At 43.7% G+C, this 19,545-nt stretch overlaps 1 protein-coding gene across 8 annotated transcripts; it reads left to right on the forward strand.

Annotated features, from left to right (window-relative positions):
- The first annotated feature begins 43 nt into the window (after positions 1-43).
- UAP1 (UDP-N-acetylglucosamine pyrophosphorylase 1) lies at positions 44-19,215 on the forward strand. Of its 8 annotated transcripts, none has more exons than XM_035122370.3 (11): positions 44-1,553; positions 1,655-1,949; positions 4,309-4,513; positions 5,496-5,671; positions 7,332-7,504; positions 8,028-8,221; positions 10,299-10,442; positions 12,205-12,393; positions 13,662-13,709; positions 17,089-17,155; positions 18,646-19,215. In XM_035122370.3, exons 2-11 carry the CDS (start codon positions 1,658-1,660, stop codon positions 18,721-18,723), a joined length of 1,566 nt encoding a protein of 521 aa, XP_034978261.2. In that variant the 5' UTR covers positions 44-1,553; positions 1,655-1,657; the 3' UTR covers positions 18,724-19,215. The 8 variants fall into 8 exon arrangements, with proteins under 8 accessions (XP_034978261.2, XP_034978263.2, XP_060132559.1 ...); XM_035122372.3 differs by having other exon boundaries at positions 44-426; XM_060276576.2 differs by having other exon boundaries at positions 44-250.
- The last annotated feature ends 330 nt before the right edge of the window (positions 19,216-19,545 follow it).

Raw genomic sequence — 19,545 nt, forward strand, 5'->3', positions numbered from 1 at the left:
CGACGTGTGCTGAAGAGGGGCGGGACTTGAGAAGAGTGGCTCTAGATGGGCTGGTGGTGGGAAGGAAGCGGAGACGGCGTTGCGAGTCGCCGCAGAAGGTGAGCGGAGGCAGCGCGGGGTGGGGATCTTGCCACAAATCCGGGGAGAGAAGAAGCACTCCCCTCACTTCTTGGGGTTGAAGACTTGCATGTGGGCTGGGAGAGAGAGTTAAATTGCATTTAGTACAGCTTCTTATTAAAGCTGAGCCAGAGTAATAAGTTGCTTTTTCGTTTTTTATAAAGAAAATAATGATTGTGCTCAATTTTAGCAATCCTAGCAGTGCCTTTCAGAGTGGGTTTTATTTGGCTTCTGTCACGGTTAATGCAGTTTTACGGTGCTTTGCAGAGTAGCATAACAAGCAATTGTCGATCCTGAGGAGCGCATACTGTACGTGTGTGTGTATACGGTATATAGAGAGAAAGAGAATGTTATTTTTATACAGTAGACACATAATAATAATAATGTTTTCTGTGTCACATTTGGCATGCCCATGTTATAAGGAAGTTACCATAGGCAGTGGCAGAAGTATGATGTGGCTAGGTGACGTGAGTGAGGCGTTTGTGTGCATGTGTACAAGTCTAGCAAGCTGGTCTGATTGTTGTAGTAACTCTGGGGTGCTTCAAAAGGGCGCATATATATATGCAGAGAATATATATGTTCTATAGAGGACGTGGGGATAAAAAAAGAAATGGGTGTTTGTTGTTATTGGTGTTTATAGTAATATTGGGGGTATGCATTTGTTTCTGTTTGTAAAGGGTGTGTGTGAGAGAGAGAGAGAAAGAAAGATTTCTTTTAACTGTTGTGTGATTTCATGCCACCTTGAATTCCTTTTTTGGAAAATAAGATGGAATGTAAGCACTAAAATAAACACAATTTTTAAAACCCTGTTTCAGTACCTGCCTTTGCAGATGTGAATTAGGCTATCTTTGCCTCCTTGTGCCAGGAGTCTTTCCCCCTGCAGAACTGTTCACTTCGGTATCACTGGGAATTGGTGCTTTCCCCTTCTTAATGGTGGCCTTCTTGGATCACGATTTAGGCCAGCATCCTGTACATCCTTTTCAAAAGGTCTATGTTTAGACTATATTCCAGTTTTGTAAATCATTCCACAAAAAATAGGTAAAGGTAAAGGGACCCCTGACCATTAGGTCCAGTCGTGACTGAAGTTAGTAAGAGGCAAGTGGCCTGTAATTTCATGCTAGCCATAGACAAAGATTAGTCACCTCCACTGCAGCCAGTGTGAAAATGCAAGCTAGTAAGGAAAAGGGAAAGTGCCTTCTAACTATGCCTTTTCTTTTTTATTATGTATTTTGTGTTTTTTATCTTGTGTTTTTATGTTCTGAACTGCCCTGAGATCTATGGATAAAGAGCAGTATCAAAATTTAGTACTGTAAATAAACAAGGAAGAGGCTAGTTTGGTAAATGTGGGGAGGAGTGACTCACCCATCTCCCAGTCTACTCAATTACTTTCCTGAATCTCACCTATGTGACTACCTGCTTGGCTATATGCCTACCTGGTGAGTTGTTAAATTCAAGGCTGCTGTAGCTGGGGGAAGTGCAAAGTGTTTTCGGGCGAAGAGTTTCTCATTGAGCCTTACTGTTCTCTTCTCCTCCATAGGCCATGGACAGAGGCAATGAGATCCAGGTGCTCCAGCGCTGCTTGGCTGAGGCAGGACAGAGCCATCTGCTTCGGTTCTGGGAGGAACTGGATGTGTCGGAGCAGCAAGAGCTGTATAGAGACTTGAAGGACATGAATCTGGGAGAGCTGGGCCAAGCTTTCCAGAAAGCCATGAAGGAAAGCAGGCATTTGCCAGGACAGGAGAAAGTGGATGCCAAAATGGAACCTGTGCCGCATGAAGTGCTAGGGAGCGCAACTCGGGACCAAGCCCAGCTGTCAGCCTGGGAGCAGGAAGGTAACAAGAGGAAACCCACTTGCCACATAGTCAGTTCTAGGAAGCAGACCTGGTCCCTGAAGTGATACAGACTATGTAAAGAACAACACAGATCATAGGCTTGCTTCTCTACACTTCTTATATAATATCCACAGTTTGTGAAATATGAAAGCACTCTCCGTTAGAAGGTGTAGGCTGAGCTGATGTTATGGCAAGCTCAGTTGTAGCAAGGTTTTAGCATGTGCTTTGAAGGAAGTGGGAAGTATGAAGTCTCACAACTTCATAAAATTTTCTTACAGATCATTGTGTAACCACAATAATACACTGGCAAATCTATGTATTTTGAGACTAAGATTGTAAAAAAAATGGTTGTGTATGTCTCTAGGCTCTTATGGATGGTGCTTGTTGAATGCCAAATTATGAATAATTTTAGAGCGGGGAGAACATACCAGTTCCTTGGTTTTAATTCTATTAGGAACAATGCTGAATAGCACTCTTTAGATTAATTTTCTCTGTCTTCTTGTGTTTCTCCGCTTGGTTGTCTTGACTGTATGGAGCCTTGGTGGCCTACATGGGAGTCTGCCATTCCTTTTACTATGTAGCCAAAGGGATTTAGGCCTGAGTGCCATTTCTTAATATATCTTCCACTAGAAACTGCAGGAAAAAGTAGAAACAGTGGACCCTTGACCAAGCTGTTTGTGTCAGTTCTCTGGACCACTGAAGTGCATGTTCGTCCATAAGGACTCTCCTTGTTATCCCAAAGAGCTACAGTATTACCTTTCCCAGTGCTTTCACCTGAGAGTCAGCTGGAGACTGACTCTGTCATACCATAGTCGTAAGATGATGAGATCTGTGGGCTTGGAGTATGTTCTGGATTGAAGCAGTGACAGAGAGAGAGAAGAAAGAATTAAAGAAAAAGTAATATCCAGGCTCAAGTCTGATTGCTCTGGACTAGAAAAATATTTAAACTTGCAAAAGCAGCAGCAGCTGCTGTTAAGAAGAAGATAAGCAAGATTTTGCTTTTACTGTCTCAATAACTGTTTAAAATGTCATAAAGCAGGCTTTTGAGTAATACAGCATTCTTCTCCAGGCCAAGAAAACTCGGTATTGCATATAGATACTACTGAATATTTTTTGAAGTTAGCTTTGTTCTGCCTTGCTGCTTAGGTTGCTGTTTGCCTGTCTTCCTCATTCCCCTATACTGTGTGCTCTTTTTAAATTAAACAAATGCTTAAATAGTTTCAGGCATGTTTCCAAGCAGGAAGTAATCCAGGAAGTAATCCAGGAAGCATTTTAACATGGGGAGGCCAAATAAGCATTTAACACATAATGTATCTTTAGAAACACCCATATTTGAACTCCTGTGATAATAAAATTATTGATGAGAACCCCAGATTTGCATGCAACATTCTTTCTTGCCATTCCCCCAACCTCATGTCTAGCCAACTTGCCTGGTTTGAAGCAAACCATCGATTTGCCATTTCGTCCAAACCAGCAGGCCCTACTTTTTCTCAAACTTGGAAATTAGGCAGGGAATTAGCAAGTGAGCCTGAGATTCAGTCCAACATTGTGCATGTAATGTCAAACACAGGTTGCCATAATAACCACTGATTCCCCATCTTCCAACATCTATTCTGAAAAATGAATGATGTAACTTTTAATGTGCTTGTTCACACATTTTGGATTTTTTGATGTTGAGAAGCAAACAAACCTGAGAGTAGTATCGTAGGACGGGAAAGGCAGTCATACAGAGTACAGATGCTCTACCCCCTTTCCCCCTTAAAAACAGCAACAAAAATATACTTTTAAACAATGCATATATATCTCCGGAACTGTAATCTTGTTCTTTCTTGTTCTTAAGTGAAGGTTTTGGTTCAAGATGCAAATTCTAGTGGTGTAGAAGGATGTTAGGGAATTTCTCATTATTCTTGGTTCCAAGTAGAGCATAAAACAGCCTTAGATTAGTAGTAGAGAGGACTGGAGTCTCCAAGGGCACTTTGAGCAGGATACAGAGATTCTAGCTTCATTATGTGAAGCACGTTTATTTGGATCAGTTAGATCAGTGGTCCTCAACCCCTGGGCCACGGACCGGTACCGGTCCGTGGATCAATGGTACCGGGCCGCTCAAGGAACATTAAATACAATTAAATTAAAATTATTAAATCAAAACAATCTAAATAAAATATAAACAATCAACGTCCCCCCCTCAGCGGGCCGCAGTAAAATGATCAAACGTTGACTGGTCCGCGGTGATAAAAAGGTTGGGGAGCACTGAGTTAGATCCTTTGAGTAATGCCTTGCATGCCTGAAAAGGAGTTGTGTGCAAATCAAATGCTTGCCGTCAATCACTGGAGTAACATTTATTTTTCTTGCTCTTTAGGTCTCCGACAGATTTCCCAAAGCAAAGTTGCTGTTCTTCTTCTAGCTGGGGGGCAAGGAACAAGGCTGGGGGTCTCATACCCCAAGGGAATGTATGATGTAGGCCTGCCATCCCACAAAACTCTCTTCCAGATCCAAGCAGAGCGCATCCTGAAACTGCAGCAGCTGGCTGAAAGACAACATGGCCTGATGTGTGTTATTCCATGGTAAGCACCTTGGACACTCCAGTCATTTTATCAGTGTTCTTCAGTAGCAAGTGGAAGCAGATGGTCCCTGCTAGTGGTCTTTGTTTTGTTGGTTCAGAAGCTTTTGCTGCCTTGCATTCAGGGCCGTATGACTACTCAGGGTTGTATCCAGCAGTGGTGTGAGCAGAAGATAGCTTGCCTGCAGAAGACATTCTTCTCCCTTCCCCTACACACACTCCACCCCCACAGAGTCTATCAAGAGTACGTTGGGGACTTTCAACAGTGAGGGGTGTATCTTATAAAGTTGCAGTGCAAGGGTAAAATAGCTATAAGTTGGCACAAGATCTCTTGCCCCAGTTTTGAATTATTTCCTCTGAAGTTTTCTGGCACGTATAGTTTCAGAGCCCACAAAAAAGCTGTGAAATAACCCTGGTTTCTTCAGCTTCTTAGGGCCCTTTGGGGAGGAAGGTTCCTACATGTGTCTAGTAGCAAGGAAAGGCCACAAGCTTTGTATCCCATAATAGGTGAACACTTTCCTTTTCCAACAGGCTTTGGGGAAGTCACTGCTTTTAGTTAAAGGGCTGATGCCATATTGATTTCATTATAATTATGTGTATGCTTTAAACAGATTTTATAGATGTATATAGTTTTAATTCTATTGTTTTTCAATGATAGATTTTTCTATACAAAATAAAAATACGTATCTAAAGAAGTGTGCATGCACACGAAAGCTCATACCAAAATAAAAACTTAGTTGGTCTTTAAGGTGCTGCTGGAAGGATTTTTTAAATTTTGTTTCAACTACGTCAGACCAACACGGCTACCTACCTGTAACTAGATTTTTCTAGGTTCGTAGCAGTTCTTGTTTTATTTGTAAGCCACTTTGAGTCCTGATGTGGGGAATGCAGGATATAAATATATAATATATAATATATAATGATGTTGATGATATGATGTGCTCCCTGTCTTAATTATCTATAATTCTCTTATTTGTGCCATTCAGGTACATCATGACAAGTGGTAGGACAATGGAGTTGACGAAAGAATTTTTCCTGAAGCACAAATACTTTGGCTTAAAGAAAGAGAATGTCATCTTCTTCCAGCAAGGAATGCTGCCTGCTATGGACTTTGATGGGAAAATTCTCCTAGAAGAGAAAGGCAAAGTTTCTATGGCACCAGGTACAACATCTGTAGAAACCCTTTCCAAATCCATATTGGCAATTGCCCCTCTTTGCTCTAGCATTCATCAGCTTCTGCTATGTCCATTTTACTGTGACTTGACGGGAAAAGGTGCTGAGGAAAGTCGTGTCCCTGAGCAGTCTATGCAAATCCACAGTTTGACATGATGGCGTCAATTAAAAATGTCCTTTTTTCCTCATTCTTCTCCGCCCCCCATTATGTCTATCAAAAGCAACTCCTCCCTTTTTTATCGTTCAAAAAATAGAACAGAGTGTGATTATAAGCAAAACAATGTAGAAAATAGGAATATCATACAAAAACAAACAAGATGTAGACTCCCAAACTTCATACAGAATCACGACAACCAGCAGCTAAGTTTGAATAACAGCAGTAACTATAATACGTGAGACACTAAAAAAAATTGTATTTTTGTGGCATTGCATAACAGGTCTCCAAATTTGATTGTTTCAGTAGTGACTAACAAGTATTGTTCTTTTCCAAACTTTTGAGCATTCGTTCTTTTCTTTTTTAAATGATGGTTCCAAATAAGATCCTCCAGTATCTTCCAAATTCAAAAATTTAACACATAGAATTTGCTCATGCTTATTCATCTGGTTATTTTTATTAGCTCAATAAAAATGCTTTCAGGTCATTATGTAAGGCAATATGTGAAAATTATTGAACTATATAACCAGGCCCCAACATCACTTTGCCCTTACACAGTGCCATCTAGGTCATTTTCTCAAAGCCAACATTTTCAGCTTCCAGGTACTTCAAGCATAGAAATGCTGAATCTTGGAGACATTTTCTTTCTGATTTAACGCTTGTGTTTAGTGTGAACTTTTATTAAAAAGGAAGTTCCATACTTCATGAAAGATTAGCTGTGGGGGCATAGGCTGTCATTTCTCCAGCAGCCATCATGACTCCTCCAGGATCTGATATGTTGCCCAACAAATCTTTTAGTGATTAATGTTTGTGTTGTTTTCTGGATTCCCCAGCTAGCCGTTAGCTCATCCATAGAGCTGAAATGCTTTTCTATGTGGAGCTCAGTTAATGGTTTTGCGTCTTACCTTTAAAAGCCCTAAAGAGAATGCTACCTCCTTTGTGGACCTCACTGAAGGCAGCCCTGTTTAGGGAAGTTTTTAATGTTTAATAGATTATTGTATTTTAATGTCTGTTGGAAGCTGCCCAGAGTGGCTGGGGAAACCCAGCCAGATGGGCGGGGTATAAATAAATTATTATTATTATTATTATTATTATTATTATTATTATTATTGGTCCCTCAGAGTTTTGGACAAGGTCCTGCTGCACCCAAGGTAACATTGGAGACCATGAAGGAGACAGACGGCCTCAGCTGAAGCACCATCACTTATAGAGCTTTCTCGAGAAAGGAGGATGGTTTTCTCTGTGGTTTGTGTGTGGGCAGGACTTTTACAAAAACTGAAAGGCATTTGGAATAGACTAAGGTTTTCAGTAATGCTGCTCATATTTTCTGTGTTACCAATAATGCGGGATTTTTAGGAGTTTTCCTGACAAACCTTAAATACGATGACTTGTCTTTGTGGTGGGCCATGTCCAAAAAAAGGTGGACAAAAACCGATGTGAAGAAATAACTTTTCTGACACACTGAACTGCTTCCTTCTCTTCTCCCTTCCTAAAGATGGCAACGGTGGCCTGTACCGAGCTCTGGGAGCCCATCATATTGTGGAGGACATGGAAAAGCGAGGCATTGGCAGCATCCATGTCTATTGTGTGGACAATATTTTAGTCAAAGTGGCTGACCCTCGCTTCATTGGGTTCTGTGTACAGAAGGGAGCCGACTGTGGAGCAAAGGTAACCAATATTTATGCAGGCTGTAGAGAGTGAGTGAGTAGCCCCCTCGCCTCCCGTTGTTAAGTTTGGGAAGGTGACTCCATAAGACCTTGTGGGGGTGGGGTAGTGTTAGGTGTAACTAGGTGCAACTGCACTCTTATCTTATGAATGGCTGCTTAATTGAACTGTCAGACTTTAGTTTTTATTGCCTTTTGATTCCACTATTTACATTGTTGTCCTCCTCTCCACCCATGCATGGATACCAGTAGTTGAAAGCCCCCCCCCGGGGGGGGGGGAGTTGCTCTTGTGCTCAGATCCTGCTTGCTGCTTTCCTGCCAGCACCTGCTTGGCCACTGTGAGAACAGGATGCTGGACTCAGTGGGCCTGATCCAGCTGACTCTTCTTATGTTCATATCATACTATGTACCCTAAGAATAGCATCCATGTATGTTCATGCATATGATGAAGTCCACCAAGGTGTATGCGGTAATAAGTTTGTTAGCCTTCTAAGTATAACAAAACTCTTGTTGTTACTCTATATTAGGTTGTTGAAAAGACCAATCCCACAGAGCCGGTTGGTGTGGTGTGCCGAGTGGATGGTGTTTACCAGGTGGTGGAGTACAGTGAGATCTCTCTGGCCACAGCGCAGAAAAGGAGTCCTGATGGCCGGCTGCTATTTAATGCTGGGAACATAGCCAACCACTACTTCACCATTGAGTTTCTGAAAGACATTGTCAAGTATGGGCATCCTTTAGTAATGAGATGCACTCCTACAGGAGTGGTAGAGCTCTTATATATTATTTCTTTCTATCTGCCCTCAAATGGGGGACACGGGTGGCGGCTTAGTCATGCTGGCCACATGACCCGGAAGCTGTCTGTGAACAAACGCCAGCTCCCTCGGCCTATAGAGCGAGAAGAGCGCCGCAACCCCAGAGTCGTCCGTGACTGGACCTAACGCTCAGGGGTACCTTTACCTTTATCCTCATATATCTGCCATTGCTTTCTTCCTTTTGTGTCACAGATTTTTAGCAAACAATGCCAGTTTATACATGTAGCGGAATCAAGGGGTAAATATTTTCCTGAACTATGCTACCATATTTTTCCGTGTATATGACTAGGGTTTTTTTTTAACAAAAGAAAAAAAGGTTAAAAATTGGGGCTTGTCTTATACAAGGGGTGTTTTCTTAATTTGGAGTCCCCCCAAATAGTCACTGTATAGTCTTATACATGGGGACATCTTATACACAGAAAAATACGGTACTTCAGGGAGCTGCATGTTTGAAGGCACCCCTAGGGAGGAGTAAAGGTAAAGGGACCCCTGACCATTAGGTCCAGTCGTGACCGACTCTGGGGTTGCAGCGCTCATCTCATGTTATTGGCCGAGGGAGCTGGCGTACAGCTTCCATGTCATGTGTTCAGCATGACAAAGCCACTTCTGGCGAACCAGAGCAGCACACGGAAATGCTGTTTACCTTCCCGCTGTACCTATTTATCTACCTGCACTTTGACGTGCTTTCGAACTGCTAGGTTGGCAGGAGCTGGGACCGAGCAACGGGAGCTCACCCCGTTGCGGGGATTCGAACCGCCGACCTTCTGATCGGCAAGCCGTAGGCTCTGAGGTTTAACTCATAGTGCTACCCGCATCCCACCCTGGGGAGGAGGGAGAACAGCTAATTCTCACTTTTTTACAGCAGAATTCAGCTAGGCTTGCCTCCTTCAGAACATGATTCTGCAGGAGTTAGGAACTTGTGGCCCTCTGGATGTTGTTAGACTGAAACTCACATAAACCCCAGTCAGTATGGCCAGTGGTGATAAAAGTTGTGATCCAGTAACAGCTAAAGCGCCACAGGTTTCATCCCAGTACTACTGTTTTGGGTCCACAGAGATCCCACCCCTGAACCCCTGAATCTGGAGATCATTCTAGCTAGAAAAAGCTTTACCACTTGATTCTGCTATGTTTATGTCCCTGTGCGGAGTATGTTCCCCTGTTTCAGTTTAAAGGTGGAAATGAATGAGAACTGGGTCACTGGTTAACCGTTCAGAGTTTTTTTGGAAGTTCAGTGGCAGTTGCTTATGGAAATGGCAAGGTTTTTTAATGGAAGCATTCTGCTAGGCCCACCACAAAGCTTTAACTTCCAGTTTCAATGTTATTTTGTCTCAATCAGAACAGTAAATGTAGGGGGGGGGGGAATTAATACTCTGGCTTCGCATCATATGCTGATTGTGTCCAGGCCTTAAAGAGAATTGATGAAAGAAAATGGTCCCTAATACGTAGGAACAGAGGTGTTTAGAGCTCCATGTCAATAGCAGAGGACCTGAATTGTGCATTAAAAACATGTAGTAGTGGAGATTTTGGCATGCTGATGCAGTCTGATTGCACTGAGATTTGTACCCAATGGTGGGGTGTGGGTGTGGATGTGTAAAAAGTGGTAGTGAGTCCTAACTGCAGATCATTTGTAGAAAATGACACCTTCTACCTTTGCAGCCAAAAGGTAAAGCAAAGGTGCGGATCAGATATCCTACACTTGGGATAGATGGCTTCTTTTGTGCCAGAATAACTAGATATCAAGCGTCTTCTGCTGGAAATACATTAATATTCAATGAAAACCTAAGAACTGCCTTGTTATATCAAGGTTCATCTCATTCAGTATTGGGTTTTCAGCTGCTGTGCAAATGGTTCACAAGCCTGGCATGAAGGTGATGTATTTCCCCATTCTCTGTCCCCAACATCTGGTACCTGGAGGCTTCATTTAGCTAATGACCCTTGATTCCCTCTGTGCCTCAGACTCTGCTGACTCTTACCTTGATGTTTCAGCCTTTACGAGCCTCTGCTACAGCACCACGTAGCCCAAAAGAAAATCCCGTGTATAGATGTAGCCACTGGAAAGCCTCTGAAGCCAGACAAACCAAATGGGATTAAGATGGAGAAGTTCGTATTTGACATCTTCCAGTTTGCCAAGTATGTCCTTTTGTGCTGCTCCTCTGCCTTGCCCTGAGAGTGTTTTGTGTTCCCTGTTGCAAATTCATTTTGGTATGTTAGCTTTACTTTCAAAACAAGAAACCCAATTTTGGATCTTCACAGCTGTAGAAGGTACAAACTATATGTGGCATGTAGGCTGGGAAGCTGAGCTGCCGAGAAACTAGTTGAGATTAGCAAAGAGAGGAACTAAGTTAATCTTGCAGTTTGGAAAGCAGAAAGAAGTATGTTGCATGAGGAGTTGAGAATAGACTTTTACTTATGGGTGAGGAACATTGTGTGGCAATGTCCCTCCCTCCCCAGAAATAATGCACAAGACACAGTGAAATAAGTTTAAGTGGGTGAAAAGGCCACAACTTTATTGGTTAAGGATGTTGAGCGGTATTGGCTTAGGCATTGGACCCTAACCGACTATATCCGACTGTAACCCGTGTGTTACAGTCTGGGAGAAATTAACCACCAGAAAGGAGCCCAGTGATATGTATCTACTGAGACACCTCCTGTGGCCACCGTTGGGGGGTGCTCTAAGGCCCTGACCTCCGTAGGCCCAGGACAAAGCTACCGCCCCCGGAACCCCTTTAACGGGATTAAATCTCCAATTTCGGGCAGAGGATGACGTAATCTGCCCCCCATTCTTTATCTATGCAAATTTCCAATGCCTAACCGGTCCCTAGCCTCCAGCCAACGGCAAAGGGGTGCAGGTGCGACGGTCCCGGGAGGGATAGCCCTGCAGGCAAGCGGCCCCTGGCAGCGTAACTATGGCGGCCCCGACCATGGCACCTCCTGGTCCACAGGGGGTGAAGCGGGCGTTGATCGGGAGGGAGCGGGTACAGGGGAGGGTCCCGCAACGAACGGCACAGCCGAGCGCGGTGGCAGGAGCACTGGGCGGGATGCGGAAGTCAAAGCGGCGCGGGCCAGAGCAGCGCGGAAACGATCTTGCTTTGGTCCGAAGAGCACGATGCTAGAAGGGAAGAAAAGTGGTGTTTAAAAACGCCGTTTGTAGTGATTTCGGCTATCCACGAGGCAAGAACTGCAGCGATCCACGGCGCGAAGAAAGAAGGTGAGTTGATCCGATCGCTTGCGGTGCCCGGGGAAGAGAGGCAGTGTTCCCGCCTCCGGCCAGATTTAAACGCGGGGGAGGCCCCGCCTCCTGGCCGGCCTTATTGGTTGGCCGGGGTATGACGGAGGCGGGAACCCACTCTCGCGAGAGGGCTGAGCTACAGCCCCCTCGCGAGGGTCGAGACGGGCCACGCCCACAACACCACCTCCGTGAAATGCGGAAGTGGTTTTCTTGCATCCTGAGACTGTTGTAGCAATTGATAGCAGAAAGGCGGTCATAGTAGGGAACCAGCAAAGAGGGCAGGGAGCCGCCTTGGAGAGGAGGAGGTGGCCTGTATACTAAACCTCTGCTATGGTGCCAAGGTGAACTCCCAGGAAGGTCTCTCTTTGCCACAGTGCCTTCAGTTGTCCCTTTGTGTGTAAGATTGGGACTGCCCTTGCAGCCTAGAAAGAGGGAAGCTGAAAATCTGCAGTCCATTTCTGAAGACTGGGAAAAGATTCTCTTTGCCTCTTACAAGTCCTTGGCTGATTTCCATGCTTGCGTGCTTGAGTGGCTGGCCTGTCACAGTCAAAATTGAGGTATTTGGGGATCTTCTTGAACACTGGCTGGTTTCCTTCTAATCTGATGGATTTAAAAAAAACCAAAAAATTGACCAGAGCTGTCTCTGCTTTGTTGCTCTTCTAGAAAATTTGTGGTTTACGAAGTGCTGAGAGAAGACGAGTTCTCTCCTCTGAAGAACGCAGACAGCCAGAATGGGAAAGACAGCCCCACCACTGCGCGGCACTCTCTGATGTCCCTGCATCACTGTTGGGTTCTCAATGCTGGGGGGCACTTTGTGGATGAAAATGGAACACGCCTTTCTGCAATTCCCCGGTAAGAGTATTTAAGCATTACTTTAGCTTTTGCCTATGGAAGTGGGTGTAGTGGCTGTACATCTGGGAGAGCGTGCAAGGAGGCCGGAGGTTCCAGTTGATCAGGTTTCTAGTAATATTCTGCAACAGGCTCCCAAGTCCATAAGATCTCCCTTTGATTGTAATTCGCATGGCTGAGATAACCACACAGTGTGAGGCAACAATCTTGATTGATGTACTTGACCATCACAGTTGCATCTGTGACATTGGGAACAAGTGAGTGGAACACCAGCATTTAGGAAACTACTCCAGCCCTCCATAATTCAAACTGGAGCCAGGATATACAAGCGTTTTTAGAGAATAGCTGCTTTAGGCTCCCTCTTCTTCAGATGTGGGTAGGTACCAGTGCCTTGGCCCTTTTAGAATAATAGCAGCAAGCAGAAGACAACGATTTGTCTATACCTTGCAGTGTGTTTATAAAGCACACACTTTAACTGAAAGCACACTTTTCTTTAACTGAAAAGGCTTACAGAGTGGCTAACAAATCAATAGAAAAATCCCAGACTTGAAATCTAAAAGGCACAACACACCAGGAACAAAAGATGGAGAGGAAGGGAGAAGGTCAACACAAGCACCAGTAGGTTAAAAAGGTAAAGGTACCCCTGACTGTTAAGTCCAGTCGCGGACGACTCTGGGGTTGCACACTTATCTCACTCTATGGCCGAGGGAGACATCTTCTGAAGAGAATGGAATTGAGTGCAGTGGTCTACCACACTCATGGCACATGCAAAACAATTTGTTTCGTTAGAAGTAGAATCCTAAATAACGTGCCCCTGTCATTCAATTCAGGCAGCAGTGGCCTCCAAGGCCCCTTAGGAGTCATATCAATGGAATGAGCCTCACCAACCATTGTACAGTGGTACCTTGGTTGTTGAACTTAATCGAAAACCAAGGTGCGGCTTCCGATTGGCTGCAGGAGCTTCCTGCACTCAAGCGGAAGCAGGGTTGGATGTTCGGCTTCCAAAAAACGTTCACAAACTGGAACACTCACTTCTGGGTTTGCACCATTCGACAACCGTTCCTTGTATGAGGGACTAATTTTGCCTGATTGTCCTGATTCTTTTATGTTTTTAATTTGTCTGATTGTTTTTATGTATGTCAGTTTTATACTGTTTTATTCTTGGTTCTATACCACTATATAAGACTCTCAGGAAAGTCTGCTGTTTTGATTTGGCATATTCCTTAGCTTCATTTCCCTTCTCATTAATCCTTTTTCTTCCCATGTGACAGTTGCACTAATGGAAGGTCTGATGCGATCCAGGCGGATGTCAGTCACAAGTAAATATACTATCCTGGATGGTTGGAGGTGCATGGTGTTGGGGCTGTGCTTGGTACTGACTAACAATCCTTTCCGCAGCACGCAGGGTCTTGGTGCTCAGCCTGTTTTGTTTCATTTTTTAAGGGAGTGGGTTGTTGTTTGTTGCTGTGATACACATGTCTCTTGGGAAGGGTCTGGTAGCTAAGGTGAATGCTGGGGAAAGGTGCATGTCTTGACTGTGTAGATTCCTGGAGATGATGATGAGTGAGACTGAAGAGTAACCTTGGCACTTTCCTTTGAGAAATCTGTGAATCTGAAATGCTTAACTGGGAGCTGAGGGCATATGGCCCTGTGACTGCTTTTATGGTGTACCAAGACAAGAGGTTTAATAAAAATGAGCTGGTAGCTCTCTCAGTTTTGTATGCAGTGCAGTATGCACTGTGTTTTTTCCAGGCTTAGAGTCTGTATTTAAGTTTGCCAGAATGCTTGCTTATGTTTTGGAACACAGTGACACAGTTTAGGTATTGCTTTTACCATGTTTGATCTCTGCTATAGTTCAGTAATTACTGTCAGCTACTGTGCCCATCGGTCATCCTATTTTCTCACATAGACTTCATTTCCAGATCCCAATGAGATTCTATTATTATTGCTATTATTATTCTGTACCTAAGGGCTCAGTATTTTTAAATGGAGAAGATTGTTCACAGGAAGAAATTTCCACGCAAAACTTTTGAAAGCCATTTTAAAACAAACTGACAAGAGGAGAGTCAACTGCGAATCTAGTGTTTCTGCATAGTTACAAACAACCCTTCTGACAAATTCATCTCTATAGTTCATGTGAATTTAAAAAGCATATACACAGCACCTCTGAGAAGTGCAGTGCTCACATGCAGCTCCACTGTATTAACAGAACTTTTTAGAGCTGCTGTGCAACAAACTCTGTGACAATGCAGGTCTCTGCATCTTTGAGCTTTTCCTCTTTTCTCCCCAGACCCCTTAAATACATCTTATTTAAGTGTCCCAGATAGTTCTTCAGCGGAAGCCTTAATCTGCACGTTACTTAAAGCAAATTGGCTGGCTGTCTTCCTTTAAAGACTTGCTGGAAAGGGTCCCCTTGGAAAACCTAATTGAGGAGGGAAGAGAGAAAATTTATCAAAGCACAATCTCCTGCTGGGAAATCCACTTCAACATCTTTTTTGCCTCTGGGCTGGCAATTATGGAAGACCAGAAATGAACCTCCAAGGGAACCTCCACCATTTCTTCCCTTCTTTTTGAGACCTAGTTGGGAAGGAGCCCTCACATTTCTGACCGATGGGAGAAAGCAATGTTTGAACAGAATGGAAATGGGCAAATGGAGCCTGATGCTTTCCAAATGTTTTGGGCTCCCCTCAGCCCCAATAGAGATGATGGCAGTTGCACTCCAAAACATCTCAAAGAAATAAATGTCGGACTCTCCAGTTGGGGGTCAAGGTGGAGCCTTCTCTTCAGAAGAGACTGTAGGGGTCTCCCCTACTGCTTCTATTATTCTCCAAAGCTCAGGACAATGAGACAAGACCCTTCTTCTCCTTCAAGCCCTGCGTCTGTCCATTTTAGGATATCCCTTTCCCCCAGGCACCAGCAAATCCACTCGCTGGGGTAGAGGGTGAGTACTTCTGCCAAGAAACTTCCAGTCACAGGCATTCACATGGAGTGCAGCTTAGAGAAGGTAAACAGCTGTTTTGCTGTGCCTCCAAATTGCCACTAATAAAAGAAGACTCCATTTCTTCCTCAAGTTTTCCCTTTGCTAGAAGTCTCAAGGAAGAAAGAATTTGTCTTGGTCAGGGGTCGGCAAACTTTTCTGCCGGTGGGCCAGATTGCCCGTGCGTGGGAGCGTGTGCACCCATGCGCATGTGCACATGCCCGCCGCTCTTTCCCCGCTGGCTTTCGGAGCCATGGTTGGGGGAGGAGGAGATGTCTGCAGCTTCCTATTGGCTGCAGGAGCTTCCTGCAGCCAATAGGAAGCCATGGCTGCGTCCTGGAAGTCAGTCCCCGTGCGGAGCACCCGGCGCGGCGGTTTAGCTCCGCGCAGGGACTGACCGAGTGGGCGGCAGGGGCTGGGGGCCGGTTTAACGACCCCCATGGGCCGTGGTTTGCCGACCCCTGGTCTTGGTTGTGCTTCAATTTGGAAAATGCTGATTTCTCTTGCTGTTTCTTCCCTTTTCCAAAGGGGGTCACAAGTGAGAGAGAAATCCTCCTCTGCCAAAGGAGGTGGGGAAGAACATTATTGCAAGGGAGGCTAATAATAATAATAATAATAATAATAATAATAATAATATATTATTTATACCCTGCCCATCTGGCCGGGTTCCCCCAGCCACTCTGGGCGGCTTCCAACAAAATATTAAAATACAGAAATCCATCAAACATTAAAAGCTTCCCTAAACAGGGCTGCCTTGAGATGCACATACACTTTGCTGTCTCCCTTAGATTCTAGAGCACCATGGAGGAAGCAGTACTGAGCCAGCTAGATGGGCCAATAGTCGGGTTTCCTTTTGGGTATCGTCATACATTCTACTCTACTAATTTTACTGTTAGGACCACAACTTCTGGCAGAATGGATAACTTGCTGGAATTTCTTGTGACTTTTGACCTGGAACAAAGTGCTTACGAATTGCTTGATTGTGAGACGAAACCTTTATGGGCCACTTAAAATAGCTTTTGTCTAATTTCCAACATGGAAAGCACATGTGCACAGGAGTTTGCGATTGTGCAAGCAGACTTTTATGCCTTGTTTTTGTTCTGAAACCCAAAGGGCTGTCAAACAACTGCCTCTTTTATTCAGTTAAATTGAAATAATTTGCAGTATCAACATTTTAATAAACAGCTACCAGTCATAGTAATAAGGAAAGACCACCTTTTTTTTAAAAAAATGCACTCCATATTATACTAACACCAGAACCAAAATAACATCTGAGAACATAACGATATCATCTTAAACACTGAGCCTTGCTGATTTAAAATTTGTGTTTTTTAAGCAAATGGTTTGCTCAGTTTAAAATTGATGCTCATTAATAAGAGGGAATATATGTGAAAGAAGCAGTGAAATTTTAATTTTTATACTCCCACTTCTGAATTGCCACTGGTGTGGTGTGTGTGTGTGTGTGTGTGTGTGTGTGTGTGTGTGTGTGTGTGTTTGGCTGGCTCAGGGCGCAAGCTTAACTAACCCCTGTGAATTCAGGTGATGGAGCTGCTGCATGGATGCCATCTTAGTTTCCTTATTGCTGCTGAACTGTTTCCTTGGCAGGAGCTGAGAAAGATGCTAATCCTTAACAAAGGGCAAAAGAGTGACCACCTTCCTAATTGAAACATGTGTATCTTGTCTGATTTGTTTATGTTTTTCTCCCTCACTTTTTTCTTTAGTCTGAAGGATGCCAATGATTTTCCAATTCAGTGTGAGATTTCTCCTCTCGTTTCCTACGGGGGTGAAGTAAGTTGATATGTTGTTCTTTATTTCTCTCCCCACCCACATCCAGTTTAAATTTGTAATTCCCCTGTCTTAATGCTCAGGGCAGATAGCAAGGGTTGAAGTAAACCACAGGAAGGTATGCTATGCGCGCCCTATAAAAATGAACTGGTGGCTGTCCGTCCTTGGCACTGTAACGGAGAAGGGGTAAGAGGAGCCTAGAGAGCGGGCATGATTAAGTCATCCTATCTTGTAGATGCCTGCGTGAGTTGGAAATGTATTGTTGGCTGAAAGGAGAGCAATTTGTTTTATCTGGCCATTCGAACAATGGTGCAAGTCATGGGTGGGCAAACTAAGGTCTGCGGGCCGGATCAGGCCCAATTGCCTTCTGGATCCGGCCCGCAGATGGTCTGGGAATTGCTGCGTAGATTGCCAGCATGCACGTTCTTTCCCTCTCCCTCACACAGCGGCGCCTCCTCTCTCCCTCCTCTTGGCTTCTCCCTGCCCTGCCTAGAGGAGGAAGGGGGCTGGGCTTTGTTCCTTTTTATTATTATTAAAGATTTTCTTGATTTACAGAAATATATGCAATGTCTCTCGTAACATTTTTACAAATTTGGTTTCATTTGTTGAGACATTGGGAAGAAAGAGGGGGATAGAAGTAGATGGGGGGAGATGGGGAGGTCAGGTGACGATGTTTCTATTTTACTTAATATATGTTGGGGGGGTTGTTAATGGCCTTTTAGGTTTCCTCACCGTGAATAGGAGTTCACTTTTTGAATAGTAAGAATTATATGTCACCGGGGGGAGGGGCATTAGGATTTTGGAGATGCTTAGGTGGGGCATGGCCAAAAAAAGGTTGGGAACCACTGAGCTAGACATAGAATGATCCTAGAAGTCCTCAACGGCAGAATAGGCGGAAGATAACAAGCGGTATGTTACAACGGTCGTGAAGGCGAATGAAGGCTGCAGCAGATAAGAATCTACCGGTCGTTGTAATACTCATGCCATCGGAATCGAGCCTTACTGGACAGTGTGTACACACATAAAACAATTTTTTGGAAAGCTGGATGATTATGATAACTGATGGTCTCAGGGGCAGGGAGCACATTTTCATTTGTATTATTATTACTTTGTTTTTAAAAAAATTAAAAAGAGAAAAAAGAAATACATATGCTTCAATTGTGCAAGAGGAATGTCAGAGCTTTATTTGTTTTTTCTAGCCACTTGCTCTGTGTTGGACATGGAAGGTGTAAATGATTAATTCAGAGCGTGAAACTCTTGACACGTGCCTCTTTGTATGTATAAAGTGTTATATGCCAAGTGTTTCTGGCATCCTGTTATCTCATTTATTGCCATAACTCCTATGTGGAGATCATAAATAGTTATGTTTACAGGTGCAGAAATAAAGTTGAATGGTTCTTGGCTGAGCAGAAATTTGAACCTGGTGTTCTTAAGTTCTACTAAATCTGTTGTGCCCAGTTTCTGATTATCTGTTGCTGCTTTTATTTTCCTAGGGCCTGGAGGAATTCGTGAAGGACAAAGAATTCCATGCCCCTTTGATTATCCATGAGTTGGTGAAGAATGGATTGTGAGATCGCCCTGTTCATCTTTCTGGTCTAGAATTTGTTGTGATCCTCGGTTGTCAGACTGTGAATATTCAAATTAAAGTTTCAGTATCACCCTGTGGGTTTTTCACTTAAATTGAATTCCCTCAAAATCCAGGATTTGGCTGCAGTAAGAATGGATGTAGTCCTTTTCACACTTTTTATCTTGAGGGTAGTTATTTATATAACTTTTAATTTAAGGATAGATAACACTTAAAATAGAAAGGATGCTACATTTCATTTTACAGTACTTCAAGGTATTTTGTATCAAATCTTATGGTATACCTGCAAAAAGGCTTTATGGTACGGGGTTTGAGTTGGAGAAATTTTATTTTTCTCAAATATATGTGACTTTTTTAAAAAAAGTGATGTGATTTTATGGCTGCCCATATTGTGCTTTTATTAACAGTTGTATCTTGCAAAGGTTGCACAGTTGAAAGAATGCGGAAGGAGTGAAACTGGATTAAATTGTCTCCCCCCCCCTTAATGCTGTGTTTCCTCAAACTCCTTGAACCTGCTTCTGAATTTCCACTCTTTGTGTGGGGCGGGGCCTGACCCTGTACCTCCACGTGTTTCACATGAAATTGTATAAAATGATTCTTGCATGCAGTTTTGTGCATAGAGCACCCTGCTTTTTGTGAAGGTATGTGTACTGGGGTATTAATGCCAAATACCATCAGTTAGATGAGGGATAGAACAGGATTCCTTGATCGTTCTCCTAAAATCATGCACAAGGAAAAGGAATCTCCATAAGAAAGCAGCTACAGTGGTGCCTCGCTTAACGAAATTTCCGCTTAACGAAAGGATTTT

The sequence above is a fragment of the Zootoca vivipara genome, chromosome 7 (assembly GCF_965207765.1).
Source record: "Zootoca vivipara chromosome 7, rZooViv2.hap1.1, whole genome shotgun sequence".
Taxonomy (NCBI): Eukaryota; Metazoa; Chordata; class Lepidosauria; order Squamata; family Lacertidae; genus Zootoca; species Zootoca vivipara.